The sequence below is a fragment of the Hippoglossus hippoglossus genome, chromosome 20, assembly GCF_009819705.1.
Source record: "Hippoglossus hippoglossus isolate fHipHip1 chromosome 20, fHipHip1.pri, whole genome shotgun sequence".
NCBI classification, from domain to species: domain Eukaryota; kingdom Metazoa; phylum Chordata; class Actinopteri; order Pleuronectiformes; family Pleuronectidae; genus Hippoglossus; species Hippoglossus hippoglossus.
The window spans coordinates 17,755,485-17,775,430 of record NC_047170.1 but is presented as its reverse complement, the minus strand read 5'-3'; the positions used below and the strand labels follow the sequence as shown (position 1 = coordinate 17,775,430).

Sequence of the window (19,946 nt, the reverse complement as noted above, 5' to 3'; positions counted from 1 at the left end):
TGTTTTGATCTACCCACTTTGAAATCACCTCCAGTCAGGTAACAGATCATTTGGCCTCTGTAGAGTTTTCTGGTTTTTTTCACACCTTCCTTCTTTGATGCAGACTTTTCTGAACACATATAACATGTGAGAGCTTCTTTAAATGAACTGGTTAATTAATTTTCTTTATAAAACAGAAAGACCACTTTTCTCTATACACTTTATTCCTAAAGGTTAACAAATACAATCGTCTAATTGACAACACGCCAACATCAGACACCAAAATTAACGAGATAATATGTAAACACTGTCATGAAAACTTGTGGAAATGCCCTAAGATGTATATTTTACTGTATATAAACAAATTGGCATTCAACAGAAAATAAGAGTTTCAATTTGACTTTATTCATCTTTGTTCTCCTCCCCTGATACATCTGGGCGCTTTGCTAACAAGTCTTCCATGATCATCCACATATATCCACACATATATCATAATGGGAGAAAGAACATATCAGCTACATACAAGCGATGAATTATTCATTTGCTGCACGTGTATTGCATAAATCCTGCTGGAGACCAGACTGAGGTGTGCTGTGGAATTCAAAGGTTGCGTTCACAGCTCATTGATGTGCACCTACAAATATGAAACACAAAAAAAACACCAGTATGTAAAGTGTTGCGTATGCACAGTGAAAATGGATCTGTTGTGTTCAGCGGTGAAAAAAAAAACTGTATTTCTTCACATGTTTTATTCATGGGTGAAAAATTGAATTGTTCAAACGATGGCGGTGCCCTGGTTTCAGGATTCCGTGGTATTGTTAAATATATTTGAAAGTTTAAAACTGCAACCCCAGCTGAGCGATTGGCATGAAAGTCTTAATCCTCTCGGTATCAATTATGGCTGAACAAGTGGCTCGGTCTGTCCTTTATTCCTCCCTCGCCTGGTGAGAAAGACGGCAGCGCTCTGCCATCTTTAACCGTCTTGTAAGGATTTACCCCAAAACTTTAATCTCTAAAGATGCATTTCTTCTGCGATGCTCGGCTACAGTCGAGCCTGAGAGCAGAATATTCAATAGAGTAATGTCTGATTTGGATGTTGGGAGTTTTTAGAAGCTGAAGAATAGTCTGAGCATCACAGTACTGCTGCAAAGGATAGTTCTATATAAACTATAGTATATTTTAAATACACTTTGTAGATTATATCAGTGTATAGGAGATAAACTTGACGCTAACAGTGCTGACAATGCCGGGTCGGGCATTGGCGAGTGTGCACATCTGATACCACATCTTTAAAGAACATTAGTTTTAAAACTGCAATTTTTCTTTTTTCAGAAATGAACTTGTAAACTTCCGGTAGTGTAGCGCTATCGAAACATCTGTAATGTCCTCGTCTGGAATCAGGTTGCAACTGATATTGATCCAAAAGATGTTAAATATGAAATGAGGTAAAAAATACAGGGTCTAAAAACATAATGTTTGATGTTTTCTTTGTAGCTATTTAAAATAAACCTATTATTACCTTTTATGATAATGAGTCCACCACTTGTTTCTGCACTAATATGCACATAAATGTAGTCGAAGTCCTTTCACCTGCAGCTGTTTCCCACCAGTTCACTACAACCAATTTAAATGTGAAAGCCACGAATCATCCTCTGAAACCGTGAATCAAAAACAACCCTGACAAGTTATTTTTGCTCTGTACTCACACACCCTCTCTCTCTCTCTCTCTCTCTCTCTCTCTCTCTCTCTCTCTGTGGTTTTTCCTCGCAGCTTCACTCGAACTCGGATAAAGGTGATGGATCCGTCAGGTACATCCTGAGCGGGGAAGGAGCCGGGACTATATTTGTCATTGACGAGGTGACAGGAGATATTCATGCCACTAAGAGCCTGGACCGGGAAAGGAAAACGCATTATGTCCTGCATGCACAAGCCTTGGACCGCTACACAGAGGAGGCCCTGGAACCAAAGTCGGAATTCATCATCAAAGTGCAAGACATCAATGACAATGCACCCACATTTCCAGATGGACCCATTGAGGCGTCGGTGCCTGAGATGTCTGAAGTGGGTGAGTAGTGCTGCATGTAAACGGACCCTCAGATGATCGCTTTCCTCATTCTGGCTTTAATTGAACTGGTTGAAACGTGTCTAAGCTTGAGTGTTGTTTTCTTATTGATTCTTAGATATTCTCCATGTTTATAATAAAGGTATTTGTAGCCAGACCTGCGACTTTACATCCTGGGTACGCTTATGTGTGAACTCATGAGCGAGAGCAGCTGCAGGATGTTTCTAAAGAAGGTATTAGTGGTGCACACAGGGATCAAACATGTTATTAACCTGAGCGGCACTGGTTTGTCCCTCCTGTGATAGTGTTCTGCAGAACGGCTGATCTTCGGTAAGCCCGCCGGGTCCTGTTCTTCATCTTTGTTTTGCCGGCGCTGTGGCGGTTTCCCGGGTGGGCAGGTCTTTATAAAGCACTCAATAGTGCCTCCACAGCAATCCCTGCTGCCACGGAGACAGTGGAGTCCTCCACATCGCGGTGGAAAGAAAAGCCTCTATCCACCTCCTCGGAGACAGCCGCTGCCCGGCCTCATGCAAGCAGCCATGTATTTTTCATTTTCTTTTCTTCTGCTGTTCTGTTTTTAGCTCGGGTGAACAAAAGCCACCCTCTTCGCCACCCGTCTCAGCGCAGTGGCTCAAAAATACAACTCAAATATTTCACAGAGCCTCCTAAAAACACACAGGTTGTCCAAAGCGGTGGCCAAACTGCTGTCAGTGGGATTTTTTACCTCCAATGCACTAGAAGATAGTGAATCTGTGGCGCTCGACAGCTTGTTGAAAACATTCAATTTATATCCCCGTGTGTGTGTGTGTGTGTGTGTGTGTGTGTGTGTGTGTGTGTGTGTGTGTGTGTGTGTGTGTGTGTGTGTGTGTGTGTGTGTGAAATAATTCCCGTCAGCTGCTGAAAAGGAAGTAGAAGTAGTTATTAAAGAAAACGAACGGCAGCGTCACTTTCTGGCAGCGAGAAGATGTAAATGTGCGAAACCCGATTAGATATGCAAACCCCAATAGACCTGTAGGCGCCCCCTTTATAAACAGTCGATATCTCCCTGGTTGCGCTCATGAATATTCATCGGCGCACAGGCCTGACACACATACAGCTTTAGTAGTCGGTGTATTGGTTTCTAAGTTGGATGTGTCAAGTGTATGTCTTAATTTGTTCAGGGAGTGCTGCATGTGAATATTATATTTTAGGTGGTGCTGCAGCTACTGTAAGACAGAAACATATCTTCCTGTATTAAATGGCTCATAACACTATTACTCGCCCATGAAGCTGAAGATAACGAGAGGTGCATCCTGTTATTTAAAAGTCCAGTAATCGGTGCGTTGACATCCGTCGTGCGGCTCCAGCCAGACTGCTCGTTTCAAAAGTTTCCCGTGTTGGCTGCAAACTTTATCGTGGGTTGCACCAAAAAGAATCAATCAGCGCTGATGACCCGTGGGAGGAAATCAAGGACTGTGAAGGGGAAAATAATTAGCCCTTTTCCCCCCCCACCCCCTCTATTGCTTGTGCCCATTAGAGTAACTCCTTTTCGGTTCGGTGTCTGCGGCGTCAAATCGGCTGTAACAATCAACTGTCCTCACACTCCACAGCACTAATCCTCCAGCATTTGTCAATACTTGTGCTCCCAAGTGCAGGAAGGGGCCTGACTGGGAGTGTGGCAGCTAATTGGTTATGATGTTATTCCCTCCCCCCCCCCCCACCCCCTGTTTGAATTGATCAGCTGGACACGTGCCTGGTGATCTGACGTTTGAAAAAAAACCTTCTACACCATCATATTTTCTGAGTGCGAGATGAAAGCTCCATCAGTTTAGCACCATTGTATGTGTCCCAGTTGATGAGCTGGAGTGAGTGGACGTGCTGGAGATAGAGGCTCTGCTTTCCTGTCAACTATTCCACCTCTGGGAACATCTCCGTTTGATGGTGGCGGCTTGTTTAGATAATGAATTATGAATAATTGGATGTTACTTGGAGCTAATGTGCACGTGGATAAGAGTCGAACCCTCTGCAAATGAATTCAAATGGAGATCCAGGGTTTATTTATTTATCTCCCCCTGTTCTCCTCTCAAGAAGACGCTGCCATCCATCATACCACACCAATCAATTGTGTTTTATTCCCCCCACACGCCCATATTTTCTAAAATGAACTTATTACACACTTTGTTTTGCTTTTCTGAAGACAGGCCACTTGTCTACGTATCGACGTCTTTAAGATGACGTCTTATTCCAGCCCATTGAGTCCGAGGCAACATCTCTCAAACATAATGCTGCTTCGTTAGCGAGGAAATACTTTCTTTTCTTTTCAACACTGACTGAAAGCGGTGATGAAACGATCCTTTGGCTCCGACTGAGGGACGAACACGAGAACCCGCTGATTTTTAAAACACCTTCCGTCACCAGCCTTGATCCCTGTAAAGAGAACATTAGGTTCCGTGGTCATGGCGATGAGTTCACCGATGTCAGCGGTGATAGATGGATTGAAACCTGAAGGAGGTGATGAGAGTCAATGATTCATAGTATGTGACGGGGTTTATAATAGAGAGGAGGATCTGTGAAAGTCGGAACCATGTGCATATTTCATGTTTTTGCAGGAAAGTTAGTAATTTCGTAGTATTTGATGTTTGTGTGATTATTTTCAAAAAGGACTAAACTCTACACTAATGACGAGGTGTCTCTCTGTCTGCTGTTTCAACCTTGAAGTGAACAAATCTAAAAGACTTTGAACCTTTCAAACTAAACGAAAATAGTTTATCTCTGCTCCTACAGGGTCTAATCATGGTTTCTGTACATGTTGAGTGTTAAACTCCATTAAAGGTTTGTCTAATATTCAATAATGACAGGAATAAGCACCAGCAGAGGTTTCAAGCTACTTCTTACGAGACAGAATAGTCTTGATAGATTGTCACTTTGTGAGAACCTGTGACTAATCATGGTCACAGAAGTCTGTGGTACAACCCTCACCCTTAAAACTCCTGAGAACAAACTCCCAGCCGAGTCTTATTGTGTTTATGAAACATATTTTGCACGGATACTCATGAGAGCTCAGCCTTCAGAATATTGAACCATCAGACATATTAAAGACGCACCCGTCACCTCGATTGTTCCACAAATAAAGAGCTTGAGTACTTAAGTTGAAGTGCATTGCATCTCTTAGAAGAATGTGTCTGTACGCTGAGATTTATATTGCTGCAATCACATTAATATGAAATACTACTGATAAAAAAAAAAGGTGACACACATTCATACTTAAGATGTGACAACAGACCAATTCAAAGTTCATCAATTAAACGACGCTCTGACTAATGAGCTTTCCCAGACAGATGATTCGGAACCAGCGCGGCCTCCAAAGCAAAACACAGAAATGATTAAGTTCAAATAATTCCCTGTGCAATTCTTTCCCTGTGCAAGTTTGACAGAGACTCAAACTGCCCGAGCATACTGTGGAGTACACGGCTCATTATGGGCTGGCATTTCACTCTGCTCCTTCAGGTTCCCCCCACGGAAAAAAAAAAAATAAAGTCAAATCTGGCGGGACACAGTGGAGCAAGTTTCACATAATTTTAATTTAGTTTAATCCCCAAAAGGAAAACAGCAACTCGCATGTCCAGAAGATTTACAGGCCCCCCCCCCCCCCGAAAATATATGTCTCCTAACATTAGCACACTGTGAATTCTTACATATACTAATCCATTATATAAGCTTGTAGTGCAATTACAATGCACTCATTGTGCAATTAGAATGGGTTAATGAAGCCTGTAATGCTGTTTGAGCAACACTTGATGTGTTAAATTGAACCACAGTGGTTCGTACACAGTATTTTTAAATAACAGTGTAAATAATGAGCCATCGCTGCAAGTTTTTAGATAATTGGTCGATGTTGTCGTGATTTTTGCAAAGACACAACTTGGACTCGAAGCATTTTCCCATTAAAGCGAAAAACGTCTATGTAAAATGTCCAGTGATGATCTTTCCTTCGACATAGGTCATTGCACATTGCAATTAGCTCGTACACAAAACTCCATCATTACATGTAATTATTTAATAATGTGATTTTTAATGAAGGCTTCATCATGTTGTCACTGATGAAATCTGATGTTTACATGAGGGCAACATGTCATCTCGGTACGTAGGCACCATGGTATACGTAATACCAGTCGCTAAAGCAAAGTGGGTCTGCATGTTTGAGCTGTCGTTAGTTGTTTGAGCTAAATGTGTTGATTCATCTTAAAGCTGCTGCAGATTTTGTGCACAGAATTCCTCCTTGGACCTTAAATCACGATTTCTTGGGGATTTTTCTAACACATTTCCATAATACGATAAAATTGCATCACTTACTTTACTGTCATTTGCATTAAAAAGCCTTTGAGACAAAGAGAGAGAGCGAGAGAGCGAGAGAGGGCGATTACCAGGGAATCATTTTGATGTTTTCTTTTCTTCCAGGCACGTCTGTGTTGCAAGTCATCGCGCTGGACGCCGACGACCCCACCTACGGAAACAGTGCCAGAATAGTCTACAGTATTCTACAAGGACAGCCATATTTCTCCGTTGACCCCAAAACAGGTGTGTTGTTATGATTACATGCATTTATCCACAAAGTGAGCGCTCGTAGACTGCAGCCATGGCAACTGCGACTGTAAAATGTGTGCAATAACTTTCTCGTAATTTCTGTTGTTGATCTCCTAAAGCGAATGTGTAAATCACGCTGTCAAATCTGTCCAGCATATGTTTCCCACCGCCGACATCCTGTTCTGTTATTGCAGCACGTCAGACACCATAAAAGCTCAAGCAGCCACAGTAGAGTTACGGACTACTCGTAGACACTGCTGTGTTGTTGAGCACGCAACCCACTCGGTGCACCATAACTAACTCCTCAGGGGTCAGAGGAGACATTTGTGGAGAGGTCTTCGGAAAAACCATTGTTTCCTGCCGTCTGAGAGGAGAAAGCCATAACGGGGCAGTACTCAGTGTTTTTAAAATCCATCTTCCTTTGTGTGTGGGTCCGCTATTAGATCTATTAATTGTTAATAAACCCTTTAAAGTGCAAGACAAAAATGTGCAGCGAGCGAGTAAGTATCTGTTTGTTTCTCTTTGTCTTTACAACGTGAGCTTGTAGTTGAGGCTTTGCCTGCTTGCCTCTGCTGCTGCTGCCGGTTAACGTGAACAACAATCCACTTGTATGAATTGATTCATTGCTGTCTGGAACAACTATTGGCCCCTGTGAGACTGTGCCGCCCATGTAAAACATGAAGTCTTTGCTGAATGAGCAACACAAATGAATTGCTGAATATTTTGGCTTCACCTCCAGGGAAAAGGCGGGCGGGGATTGATGGAGCTATTTCTCAGCGGTGCGTTGAAGCCGAAGCGATGCGAACTGGACGTCCTCACGCAACGCGAGCGCAGGCTCCTGTCACTGAAAGTTATTTTAAATCACATTTTGACTGTAAGCAATATTCTAGCGTGATGTTATTCCCATGCACTGGGCTGTTGGACACATCACATGGCTTGTTTTGCCGGAGCTGACTCTGCATCTTGTCTGCATTATAATTCAGCGCGGGGCGTGCAGAGGAGGAGGAGGAGGGACATGATCGAAGGCCGAGCCAGCTGCACTCCCTGCACAGCGCCATGCCTCCCACACATTCTAATTTATATAAGTCGGCTGCTGTTTTTCACCACTGGCAAACCAGCCTCCCTCCCTCAAATTAGGGCAGGGAACTCCAGTGGTCAGTGGAAAATGAGCAAGTGGAGGAAGTTGTACTAGCAGGCGATCTTTATTATGCTGAGCCGAGGTCTTGGAGCAGTCGTGCTGGCATCCTGCCACAGTGGAGCATCGCTTTCTGGGGGAAGCGGAGGCTGCTCCTGCGTCTGTCTCCCAGTGCAGTAGCTTGCTTACACCTCCTTATAGCCACATGCACCTGGCTCCCACCATGCCCAGACTGCAGAGACACCAGCACGGGGAGCTTGTGTTTAGTGAGCAGATTAACAGAGCACACACACACACAACACCTTTCATTTTGACCTTGGTCTGGTGGCCTGACACAGCAGCGACTGATTCTACAAGAGCCAGGAGCTGGAGGGTTTGAGGACAGAGGGTAATGGCAGCATTTGGCCCCCCCGACATATGGCTCTGGAGGAATCCCTAAAGGAGCGTCTCAGACTTGACCCAAATCCTCGGGCAGGCAACAACGTGAACCGCCGTCTTTCTGGCTTGGCGGTTTGTGATAACGTCGTCTCAAACCTGCCAACAGCCGGAATGACAAATGAGCCACATTTACAGGATGTAGCATTGATTAAACCTCGGAACATGAAGGAGTTCATAGAACAGGCCGCCTCGGTAAAGAAACCGTGAACTTGTGAAACTTAGTAAATTCTTTGTTGCCTTGCAGCTCTGAAATTGAATCATTGTATCGTAACGACCTTATTTAAACTCTGGAACATCTGTGAGTCATGATACAAGATGTTTTGATTTTATATCTTTCATTAACCGGAGAAGCTGAATGTTCTAGAACCGAAGCATTGTTTGAAAACGACCTCGTAAAACTTGAGGGTTTCCTGAAACACTTGACATTCACTGAAACATGAAGTGAAAACCATGTGAGGGCGTAAACTTTTGTCTTTTAGCGAGAGTCATTGACATCGCCTTGGAAACGGCATATGGTTGGAAACAAGTACATTTGTTAACATTTCAAAAACTTGCAGTTGAAAAAAATGTCCCATAATTCAACCAACCTCCTGACACAAATTAATAGAATCACTATGAATTTTATTGGACTTCTAATGACAGAAAAATAAAACACATCTGGCCAAATACAAGCTGGAATTACACACATTATTTTTATTAAAGCCAATCTCCATAAATGAGTATAACATTTGTTTTATATTCATAACTTTTTTCTTTATTATTGTGCCTAATTTGGGCCTCTACCAATCAATTGAACATTTAACATTTCATAAGTCAGACGTGTTAATATGAACGTGATGTCACTTGTAAATGAGTTTTATTTCTTTATTGGCTAATTAACCCAGAGAACGAGATTAAGGTTCGTCAGCTGCTTTGTCTCCACCAGAAGGCAGCATATTGGTTTTATTGATTTCATTATTGAAAAAGTATTAATCAAGGCTCCTTTAATAAAGGAGGTGAGGAGCAAATGTCAAAGTAAAGGTCCTGACTGAGGCAAAACACTCACATTGGATCGACGCTGACGATCACACGACTATTTGCTAAGAAATGGAAATTCTCTCAACCAGCTTTCACCGGGATGTGTTTATGAGGAGATGGCTGAAATCCAAGAGCAGAACACAGGAGCGAAAGACGGGAATAGATTTAAAAGGTTTAATGTACAACTTCTCAGACAGGATGAATCGATACTGGGAATGTTCTCTGATTCTGGTAAAGTTAGAGGATCCAGCAAATTTAAACCAAGGAAGCTGGATCCAGTAAAATGAGGGTTGCAGACAGGAAGAGGACAGATTCAGGCAGAGTAACATGAAACCTTTCGAAGATAAGTAGAGTAATATACAGAGTGTACTTCTACCACAAGGTGAGCGACAGTCTCAGTCGTATTTGGTCCTCATATACTTCAGAGTCCGGTGGTTTTGATTAGAAAATTGAGCTCCGGTGTGTGGGAGTATTTGCAGGAGATAAGGGATCTGGAGTCCATATTCCAGAACCAGATCCAGAATCTGGTTTTATTGCCATGCAGGTTTACACGTACAAGGAATTTACTGTGGTGTATTTGTGCAAATATAAATAGGAATACTATAACCACCAGAGGAGGGATTGTGCAATATGTTGTTAAGATGAGATGCTTCACCTTGTCTCAAATTGCAGTTTGGTTCTGTCCTCAATCAGACACTCAGAAGAGCTTGTGTATGAAGCTATATAACCTAAATACTGTTTTCAAAAATGCAACTCAAAATCAACCAAGCACGGGCATATTTGTACAAAATTCAAAATGAGAGGTGCAATTTAGAGAGGTACGATCATTTTTAGTTGAAACTGCTGATTTTCATTCTCACCACACCGAGGCCCATTGATTATGTCCCATTCAAAACAGGTGAAAAGCCCCAATCATTGCAATCGGAGACTCCCTCTCTACCTCGAGGCGCTGCAAGTCCGGTTTTAATATATTCATCACCGATGGAGCTGCGATTCATTTGTGATCTAGCAGAAACGGTTTTGAAGGAAAGATTTAACACCTATTGGCTTTGATGCTCAAGAGTTGGATCAGAAGATCAATACCACTTTTAAGTCAGTATGCAAATTGCAAAGTTAGGGCGAGCAGAAGTTAAAATTAGCACCAGGAAACACTCGCTGCCAAGGTAAATAAAAATAACTTGGATACGAGAGCCTGAAGAACTCGTTAATAAGTTATCAATAACGTGCACAAAAACAACAATTTTGGTTACAGATGATGTGTTTATCGTACAATCAAGATAAAATGTGTAAGTAAACTTGTATTACTCATGACTAGCTCACCCAGAATTCCAAGCTTTATATTGAACAACTCCTCTAAGCCAACTCTGCACAGAACTGTGTTTACCCAAATATCAAACTATTCCTTTGAAACTTGTGTCGCATTTTTACAAAGACGCCGTTAAAGCCAAGAGTTTCCAACCACAATCACAAATCCTTGGCAAGGTGTCCGTTAGGGAAGGATCCCGAACCTGCTGCCTGCTGCTCCTGTCGGACTTGAACAAGAGCAGGTGCACAAGGACAACAGAGAGACTGACAGACAGACTGAACCTCGATCTGCTCACCGAATATGAAACACACAGCATAAAAGTAAAGATGCACATTTCCCCTGGTTTTCCAGCTCTGTCACTTTTTTTGTCTGAGCAATATTAGGAAATATAACCAGTCCTGTAATGTGCTGAGCTTAGTGTCATGCTAACCGCGTTAAGAATGTTCACTGCAATGGATTTGATTACATGCTTTGCAAATTTCAAAACTGCAAGCCTGGCAGATTTAATAAGAGCTTTCTGTATCTCAGCAGAAGCACATCTCAGACCGTGGCTGCATTTATCCTTTTTATAGTTGGGTCATAACTCCTGTCTTTCCCATCACTGCCGTGCATCTGTCACTTACCCGCAGAGACACTGAGGGTGTTCCTCCTGAGTCTCATAGTCGAATGCCCTCCAACACCCCCACCTCACATCTGTGCTCGCACACACACACACACACACACACACACACACACACACACACACACACACACACACACACACACACACACACACACACACACACACACACACACACACACACACACACACACACATAGAGGCGAGGCCACACCGCACTGCACAACCCCTTAAGTCCCTGTTGCATCCTAAATAGGCTAATTTCTCTGCTGATCTGGGATTTGGGAGAGTTTATTGAAGGAGCTGACACAGATCAAGATGTTTCACGGGGGGGGTGGATTAAGTCTCACTGCTGGGTGGATCGATGGAGGAGCTGTCACTTTGTCAATCAGCTGCACTGTAGCCCTGAGCAGTCCGGCCAACTCCTCTCAATCAGATATATAATCCAATATACGAAAAGAAGAATATTTAGAAAGTAAAATAGAAGTGTACGGATATTATTTCTGTGATTTTTACGGCTGCTGCTGTTGATGATATCTACCTTTTCTCCAGAAAATACTCCAGGAGTGCAGACATACAGGGATAGCATCGTATTGGATGGGGCAAAAAAACCAAGATTCCTGAAGCTGGAGATTGAAGAGCGCCTTAGTAATCTCCTATAATCCTTTTTGTTCACCCAGGAGATTGTCCTCCTTTAGAAGTTTCCAAGCCAGACAAAGAGGTGGATAGTGTGATGGTATCAACTCTAATAGACTGGGGAGGTTGAGGAAAAGGCTAACCACCTCACTGTGTCAAATGGGCCCAGGTTCAAGGAATCAGCTCCTTTCTCAATTATTTTCTAAATTAACCGACGAGCTCCGCAGAGATTCGGTCTCGGGAGGTGTTTTCGGCTCAGAGATGGTCAGGAGAGCGGGTTCAGGGGTGAGACTTTCCTGTCAAAGCACTGACAAACCTTTCAGGTGCCGGCACATCCCAAAGAATACCCCTGTGGCCTTTTTCGGTGTAGTTAAAAGACATTAATTTAAGAATGAAAGCCGGTGAGTGATTGTACGTCGGCAGAATCCCATCGGTCTTCCTACCTGGTGTTTAGTTTGCTGAATGGTCAGAAACAGCAGATCCATCGTGCTGCTGTGGACGACAGTGGAAATCTTATAGAGTGTGTGTTCATTGTTTTCTGAAGCCGCTGCTGTGAAGTATTGCTCAGGAGCGATGTGCCTTCACGTGTAAAGGGTTAATAAGAGACTCGAAAGGTCAGATCATCCGTCGTAGAGTTGTTTTTAATGGAAACTTTGGCCATTTGCGAAGGTCTGTGTGTTTTTTCCGGACACACAGGTTAAGTAATGCTAAGACTGCAGTTAATAACGAAGGATTTCCCATAGAGCCGGCATCATTAGAGGAAAGTGGCTGCGAGCACTTTGAGAAACCGAGAAAAGCAGCGGAACAACACTGAGTCCTGGCATTTGAAAAAAAAACAGTGTGGCAAGAAATAGATGCTTCTGATTTTTTGGAAATCGTTCACCGAGCATGTGGCGTTAATGTCTGTTCTCAGGCGATTGATTTTATTATTTCATTTTGTCTCGCAACAAGGACACAGATATTCCAGGATATTTATACATAGGACACATAGTCACATCTCGGCAGCTTCTAAATCCCAGAGAATCCCAATTCATCCCCAATAGTGGTGTTAATTATTTACCTGCACTTAACTCGTGGTTGTGACGTTTCCATCAGGGCAGCGTAGTGACGATCTGTCTCATCAACTCAGCAGGAACAGTCTGTCGCTGTCTGCTCGGCATCTGAAAAGGAATAATGCAGTGAGGTCGGTCAACTCCATTTAATTACGTTTAACTGGAACCGGAGATGAATTATGGAACCACATTCTAACACCAAACAAATCTAAATGCAGCTTTAACTGACACGCGTTAACAGAGAGGAAGCTACCTGGCAGGCAAAGTAAATGTATTGACTTTGCCATCCTTTTGGAATAAAGCCCTGCGACACATCAGAGTGTGTGTGTGTGTGTGTGTGTAGCTCGCTGCCCCACTTAACGGTTGTTCTTTTGCGAGCAGAACTAATGCGCACAAAATGACAGCACAGAAGAAGTAGACGCTATCAGAGCTGGTACATTAAACAAGCCTGAACCGCCGCAATGTAGCCGAGAGAATCTCCGGAGGAAGGGTCTGAATCTGTTCTCTCTCTCTTTACGTCACAACTTCTTTCACTTTGCATTTCTGTGTCGCCTTCGGGAGGAATTTAAGGATATTGTTGCATTTTACTTTCTTAACCAGTCGTCCCCGTCCTTTTTTATAGAAGTAGTATCAACTCCAAGATATATATGAAAAGGAGAAGGAATCAGTTGGTGTGTTTTCTCAGCTGATTCATAGATTTAAATTGGCTGCAGAATTATACGACATCAGGAGAACTTCTCCTGCTGGTGCACTTTCTTCTTTTACTTTACTTGTGTATGATAATTAGATGATTCCATTCTGCTCCATCATGCTGTTTAGACTATATTTGATCTCTTTGTTGATTCGCTGGTGACGAGTCCTCGGATGGGACCTCGGCTCTGTGTAACAGACGATGTGTAACCTACGATCCCCCGGATCTTCATACCGTTGGCTTCCTCGCTCCTTGACCCACTTTTAATGATTATTCTGCCCGAGGCGAGTGGATTAGTTTCTGTCTATAGAGTCATGAAGAAAGAAGGAAGCAAATTACCTTTTGTAAAACACAACGATACCTACCTCGCCGGTGAAATTAGGAAATCGTGAAAACTGCATTAATTTTGCTCCAAAATTAAGTTTGTTATATTTAAGCGGTGGAGGTTTGAATTAGAAAATTAGGCACTAATGGAATAACGGGTACAAAAGATAATTTACTCAGTCTGATTGAGAGCTTAACGATGCAATTGAGAAATATAAATATAACCTGTATTATTAATAGTTTGTCCAATGCAATTACTTTGCTAAAATGTTTGCTTTAAATCCAGCAGCCACATCCAGTGGCTGCTGGATTTAAGTGTGTTAAAGTAGGGATTTTACTTCCTTGGTTATTTTATTCATATCTATTCATATGTCTTTCTATGTTGGTGCTGTTTGTAGTAATAACCATCTGGATGTGTCCGAGGTTTGTGATATTTACTAGCAAATGTAAAACTGCAAAGATAATGTAAAAACTGCAGTACCTCCCTATCTTCACATGCTGGGCTCATATTACCACCATCTCCTTTCCTGCTGTGTGGTGTGAGAACAACTCCAACAAATACACAGAAACATTAGCAGTAATTTAGAGTCATGTGTTTGTCCACCTGGAGAATCTTAGTCTAGTAGTTTCTTTCCTTTTAGCTCAGTGTTTGGTTTCCACCATTTCCTAAGGGAAATATCTGGTGCAGGGCCGGTGGCGTAAATGTTCAATTGCATGATCCTAACGGTTCAGGATTTAGTGTTATTAGTTCCTTTTTGCTCAAACCAGGATTAGAGAGCGATTTGACACAAGGAACTCATACTAACCGTTTGATTATCTCTGTTCTTTTGTCAATGTAAACCACTTCAGAAAATAATCCTACAAAAAGGAATTGATTCATTTTCTTAAGCCACTTGCTGTGATTTCCACTCACACAACACGAGGTAACAGCAGAGTCCACGGTCACGTGGTGATCAATGCCGTGTCACGTCCTCCCGGGTCTCGCCGCTCCCGCTCAACCGCTGTGCGTTATTACAGGGTTCACAAGTTCACAGGAACACAAGTTCAATGGTTGCCAGAGGGTCTTGGCTCCGGGGAAAAGGGAGATTTACACTGAACACTGATGTAACAAATGGAACATATTAAATCAGGCTCCCATGTGTTGATGTGCTTTCAGGAGCTGAGGTGGGGAATTAACCCTCTGGCACAGAAATAGACACACAAAACTAATATATACTAACAGACATGCACACAAAGACACAAAGACAAACACACAAAGCCAAGACATGCACCTATTATATTCAATAAATCACCGACCACCCAGCAACACAGGAAGCAAACACAGTGTCCCTCTCTTTGGGCTTGTTTCCCTGTCGCAGTTTACCCGTGCACACAGTTTCTCTGCAGTGGCCCAACGTGCAGCCATATATCACTTAGCATTGTGAAAGTTCACGGCTGTGTTTGCTGTGTTATTGTAGTAATAAATGTGATTGAATGGGCGACTTAGAAAGTTTGCAATCTGCTCCGATCCAAGGTTGCATAGTCATTTTAAACGTGATAAAAATAAATAAATAAGAAGAGTCGAGGCTTTACCTTGACAATGAATGAGAATCAAAGATGAAAGAGACACATCTGTACAGTGTTAAAGGAAAGTCTGACTCGGTGCTGCGGGAGTCGTCCATAACTGAGAGGTTTCTGTTGGAGAAATATTAAAACAGTAACATCTTGACAGCGATAAGCGTTTTATTTCCACCCTCTCAACAACAATTTCTTTGTGTCTTAATCTAGATGTATATTTTCACTTTGCTTCGCCACTGACTTGCTTTGTTCCTTCTCAGAAGACTATTATTAGTCTCTGTTTCCCACTGACTGGTTATTCTTTCTATGCTGATGTTTGTTTTTACTTCAACCGTGCAGGAATCATCAGGACTGCCTTAGCTGATATGGACCGGGAAGCCAGGGAACACTACACAGTTGTTATTCAAGCCAAAGACATGGCAGGCCAGGTCGGGGGCCTCTCCGGCTCCACCACCATCAACATCACTCTGACAGACGTCAACGACAACCCACCCCAGTTTCCCCAAAGTATGTAGAGCGCTGCAGGAAGAGCACATTCCATATCATGAATGCTGCATCATAATAGTTGACTGTCGCATATTGGAAAATGTGGCAAAATCCCATTGGAAAATTAGATTTATAGAAGTTCTTTAGTTGTTGTTGATCATTACCTCTGTTCCATAAGTCTCCTCTGTTATTGTACCAGACACGGACCGATTTAGATAATTGTCTGTGGCCACTTCCTCAGGACGGATGGAAATCAGAATAAATAACCAGAGTCATCTGCAAGAGCGAATAAACATTATCTTGCCGACTAGCTTTCCCCGGCAAATCTGTGTTGGAACTTAAAAAGTTGGATTGGTGCTTCCCCAGTAACAAAGGTCCCAATACATTTGCACATAAAATGTTTTTTTTCACAGTGCAATCTCTGGTTTTGCAGCTTCAATGAAAAGAAGCACCTGAATATGTCATTATTTGCAGAGAGAAAATTATTTTAAATGTTTGTTCATGCATATATTGATTAACCATTTATCAGTCTTAGATTCTTGTGGGGAGCAACTCAGATTATTGAGACCTCCCCTCATTCAGCATTTCTCACTATGATGCATTACACTTAATTACCGTGTGGCTCACTCGTCTAATATTGCAGTTAAATTAGCAAAATTAGACGAGCATTCGTCCGAACCCTCTGGTTTGCAGACTGAATCTTCCCCATTTTCATGATAAATGTAAGCAATGATTTAGTTGTGCTTCTTTGCCTTTGAAAGTGCCTCATCAAACACAATCCCCCTCAGTCCAGGGTTTTTCATTTTGTGCTGCGGCTGGAAAAACTATTTCAAAACCATCAACATTTTCTGAATAATCGTCCGCCTCCGAGTTTGATCTGCTCCATTGCAGCGCTATCTACCTCAGCTTAGCATTTAGCTTCAATTGAACCACCGCAGAGTATTTTAATGACGTTCCCTCCGGAACAAAGGGTGACAGATTCAAATTGCCTAACTAAGCCCTTTTTAGGATGACATTCAGAAAACGAGCAGATCAGTCTGTGTTTCAAACTGTTTTTGTTTTTTTTATACTACTTTCTCTAAATGGCTACACATCAATTTTTTCCTCCACAGAAAATTACCAGCTGTACGTCCCTGAATCCGCTCAAGTAGGTAAACCTGTAGGGAAGATCAAAGCCAACGATGAGGACCTTGGCGTCAACGCAGACATCAAGTACAGCATCATTAACTCAGAGGGGGCCAACACGTTTTTCATATCCACCGACCGGGACACGAGGGAGGGAATCCTCAGCCTCAAAAAGGTAACAACACGCGCTCATCAACTCAGAAACAAGATCTTTGGGAAATTTATTAGAAAAATGTGCAGGGGAATGTCTGTTGGTGTTTGGATCCAGACTTAAAAGGGTGAAATGTGGAGTCTTGACCTCTCGTGGTGCTGTAGAATCCATCTGCATTAATGCACTGAGAAATCCAGCAGAGCTTCAGTAAATGAGGAGAACAAGGAGGAGACCAGCTGTTGTGCAAGTTTCAATTTATTTAGAAATAAGACTTTCTCAAGGGTTTACGCAGCAGGAAATGACAAATGAGTTTTTAACAATGACAACTCTGCATTTCTTGTCAACACACATTAGCTGATCATGCAGATTTGCAGCAAACTATCACTTGCACGGTTCAAATGAAGTGTAACTAATGACACGTCCCCGTGGTCCCTTTTCCCAACAGCTCCTGAACTACGAGAGGAAGAAGACCTACACGCTCCACATCGAGGGGACGAATACACATGTGGATCCTCGTTTTTCCTTTCTGGGCTCTTTCAAAGATACCGCCACCCTTAAAATAACTGTGGGAGACGTGGACGAAGCCCCAGTCTTTTCTATGGATTATTATATCATGGATGTGTATGAGAACACACCGAGAGGCACGGAGGTGGGCGCCGTCACGGCTCGAGACCCCGACAGCAGGAACAGCCCTGTCAGGTAGGACGCTAACCGCCAAATGTACATGTTCGTTCAAAAGGGAAATGATTACAAATGGCGAGAAGCAGAGCTGCTCAGTAGGTGCACGGTCACATCGGTTATGCATCACTGCACAGAGCTGTTCCAAGATGTGTCCGGTTAAGTAACGTCGGTGGAAAAGTAAAAGGGCAAAGAGAGAGTGGTTGCTAATAGTGTGATGCTAATTTTAGGACTCTACACTCGTTCAGCTGTGACCAGCAGCCACTGTATGTCACTTAGTCATCTAATTGGTTTCCAGAAAAGTTGAAAAGGTTTTTGCAGTCTTCATCAGATGGATGAATATATGCAGTATATGTATTTGTATTTATATAGTAATACTTATGTTATATTCTGACCATATTTGACTCGTATTCAGCTGCTTATTGATGCATCTTTGGAGGTTTTATGTATTTCTTGGCAGTCAAGTCAGTGAAATCTCTCCTGCTGCAAAACAACGGAGGTGCTGTGGTTCCGCCCACTGAGATTTAAGTCAACTAATGAGATTATTTCTGCCTCCATGGAATGTTTGTCTTCCTGAATCTCCCGTGTGTCATATCTCTGCAGAAAAGCTTTCAAAGACGACTTGACACGATAGTTTGAATAGATTTCATCGATGTGCACATTTGAAATAATGCACGGTGCATTTCTAGAATCATGCAGAAGCCTTTGTTTTGTATCTCTGAGCACCACATGACCAATAAGAGTATGATTTCTGGTAACTTTGAACTTTGAATAATGTAAAGCAGATTCACTGCCCTGTGCTAATTAGTCTCTGGTTTGTTCAGGACACTGTTCTGCATTCGTCCCCAAATGATTCTCCTCCAACAAAATCTGTAAAACGCTAAATGAATCAGTCTCGTTTGTTTTTTGCATCATCAGATACATAGTTATTTTGTTGGCAAGCCTGTGAAGTAACCCGAGGCGATACAACAGCTTAGCACATCTGTATGCACTCTAAACACATGCTTGTGTACTGCTGAAAAGAGATTGATATTAGCCTCGGGCGGCGGACTAATCTCATATCTTTGCTCTGCACAGGTACATCGTTTCATGACATTACGCTCAACTCCGCACCGCCTGTGTTAATTTAAACTGAAACTCCTCATGAGATTGTGTATTGCCGATATTTTAATAAGAAGTGTTTGCTGTTTTCGTGGTGTAGGATCAGAGTTTAAAGCCCCTGCACACCCACGCAGGTTTTACTTTAATTACTGTGACTGATGAGACCTGGTCAGGCTGAAAACGGGTGGAACTACAGTGGGAATTTATGATGTCACACAACTGTACCAACAGGAATAATAACAGGTCAACCAGGGGAGCTGCGAAATTAACAAGAGTGGAGCTGTGGAGCTGTGGAGCTGTCAGTCACAGCCAATCTGTGCTGATGAGAGGTCTAATCAGAAAGGACCTGTGTGGGTGGACTATAGGTGTGCAGAGACTTTAAAGTCATGCCATCGGCTGCAGAGCTGCAGGAAGCTCAGACATGTGTTATATAATACTGCCCCCTATGTTTTACAGAGGTGAGATCTGCGCCTCTTCGTGAATGATGCACAATTTGAAATGGCAGTGAACACATGGGGTTAAGAAGCTTCTTTGATTTTAGGACTTTGTGGAAGATTTGTAGTAAACAAGACGGTAATCTCCATATGAAAGGGTTTCCCTTCATCTCCTGGTGGGATACCTCCTCTTCGTCCATTCCTTCAGTACATCACTGGCAATGTTCACGGCACAAAGACGGAGGCACCGGGAGGTATTTTCAAACGACATCCACATGAACCCGGGCAACAAAAAACAAGCTAAACCACTGTGCCACCGCTCCGTGTGCCGGCGTGAGAACGCAGAATGCAGCCGGGATCAGTGCTCGGCTCGCTTTGATCTTCAGAAGTCGGCCCATGCATGCGTTGGAATCAACATGTCATTGAAGTGACACGTCAAATGCTGCTGTGAAATTGACGTCTAAATATCCAATCAGAGCTGTGATGGCTCATTACCTCTGGTTGCTCTCACATATTATTATCATGATCACCGGAAACTTCTCATCCTGTTTGTGTTAACTACGACTTTTATCTTTAGTAGTTAATTCTGTAA

The 19,946-nt window shown here is 42.7% G+C and overlaps 1 protein-coding gene across 3 annotated transcripts in view; it reads left to right on the top strand.

Moving 5' to 3' along the window:
* LOC117754185 (cadherin-18) overlaps positions 1–19,946 on the top strand; it is a 76,770-nt gene that overhangs the window by 34,992 nt on the left and 21,832 nt on the right. For all 3 annotated transcript variants that reach the window (XM_034572960.1, XM_034572962.1, XM_034572961.1), the window contains exons 3-7: positions 1,750–2,044; positions 6,479–6,598; positions 15,719–15,886; positions 16,978–17,165; positions 17,587–17,840. In XM_034572960.1, the coding sequence (XP_034428851.1) occupies positions 1,750–2,044; positions 6,479–6,598; positions 15,719–15,886; positions 16,978–17,165; positions 17,587–17,840 (1,025 nt within the window). The remainder of the gene's footprint in view (positions 1–1,749; positions 2,045–6,478; positions 6,599–15,718; positions 15,887–16,977; positions 17,166–17,586; positions 17,841–19,946) is intronic.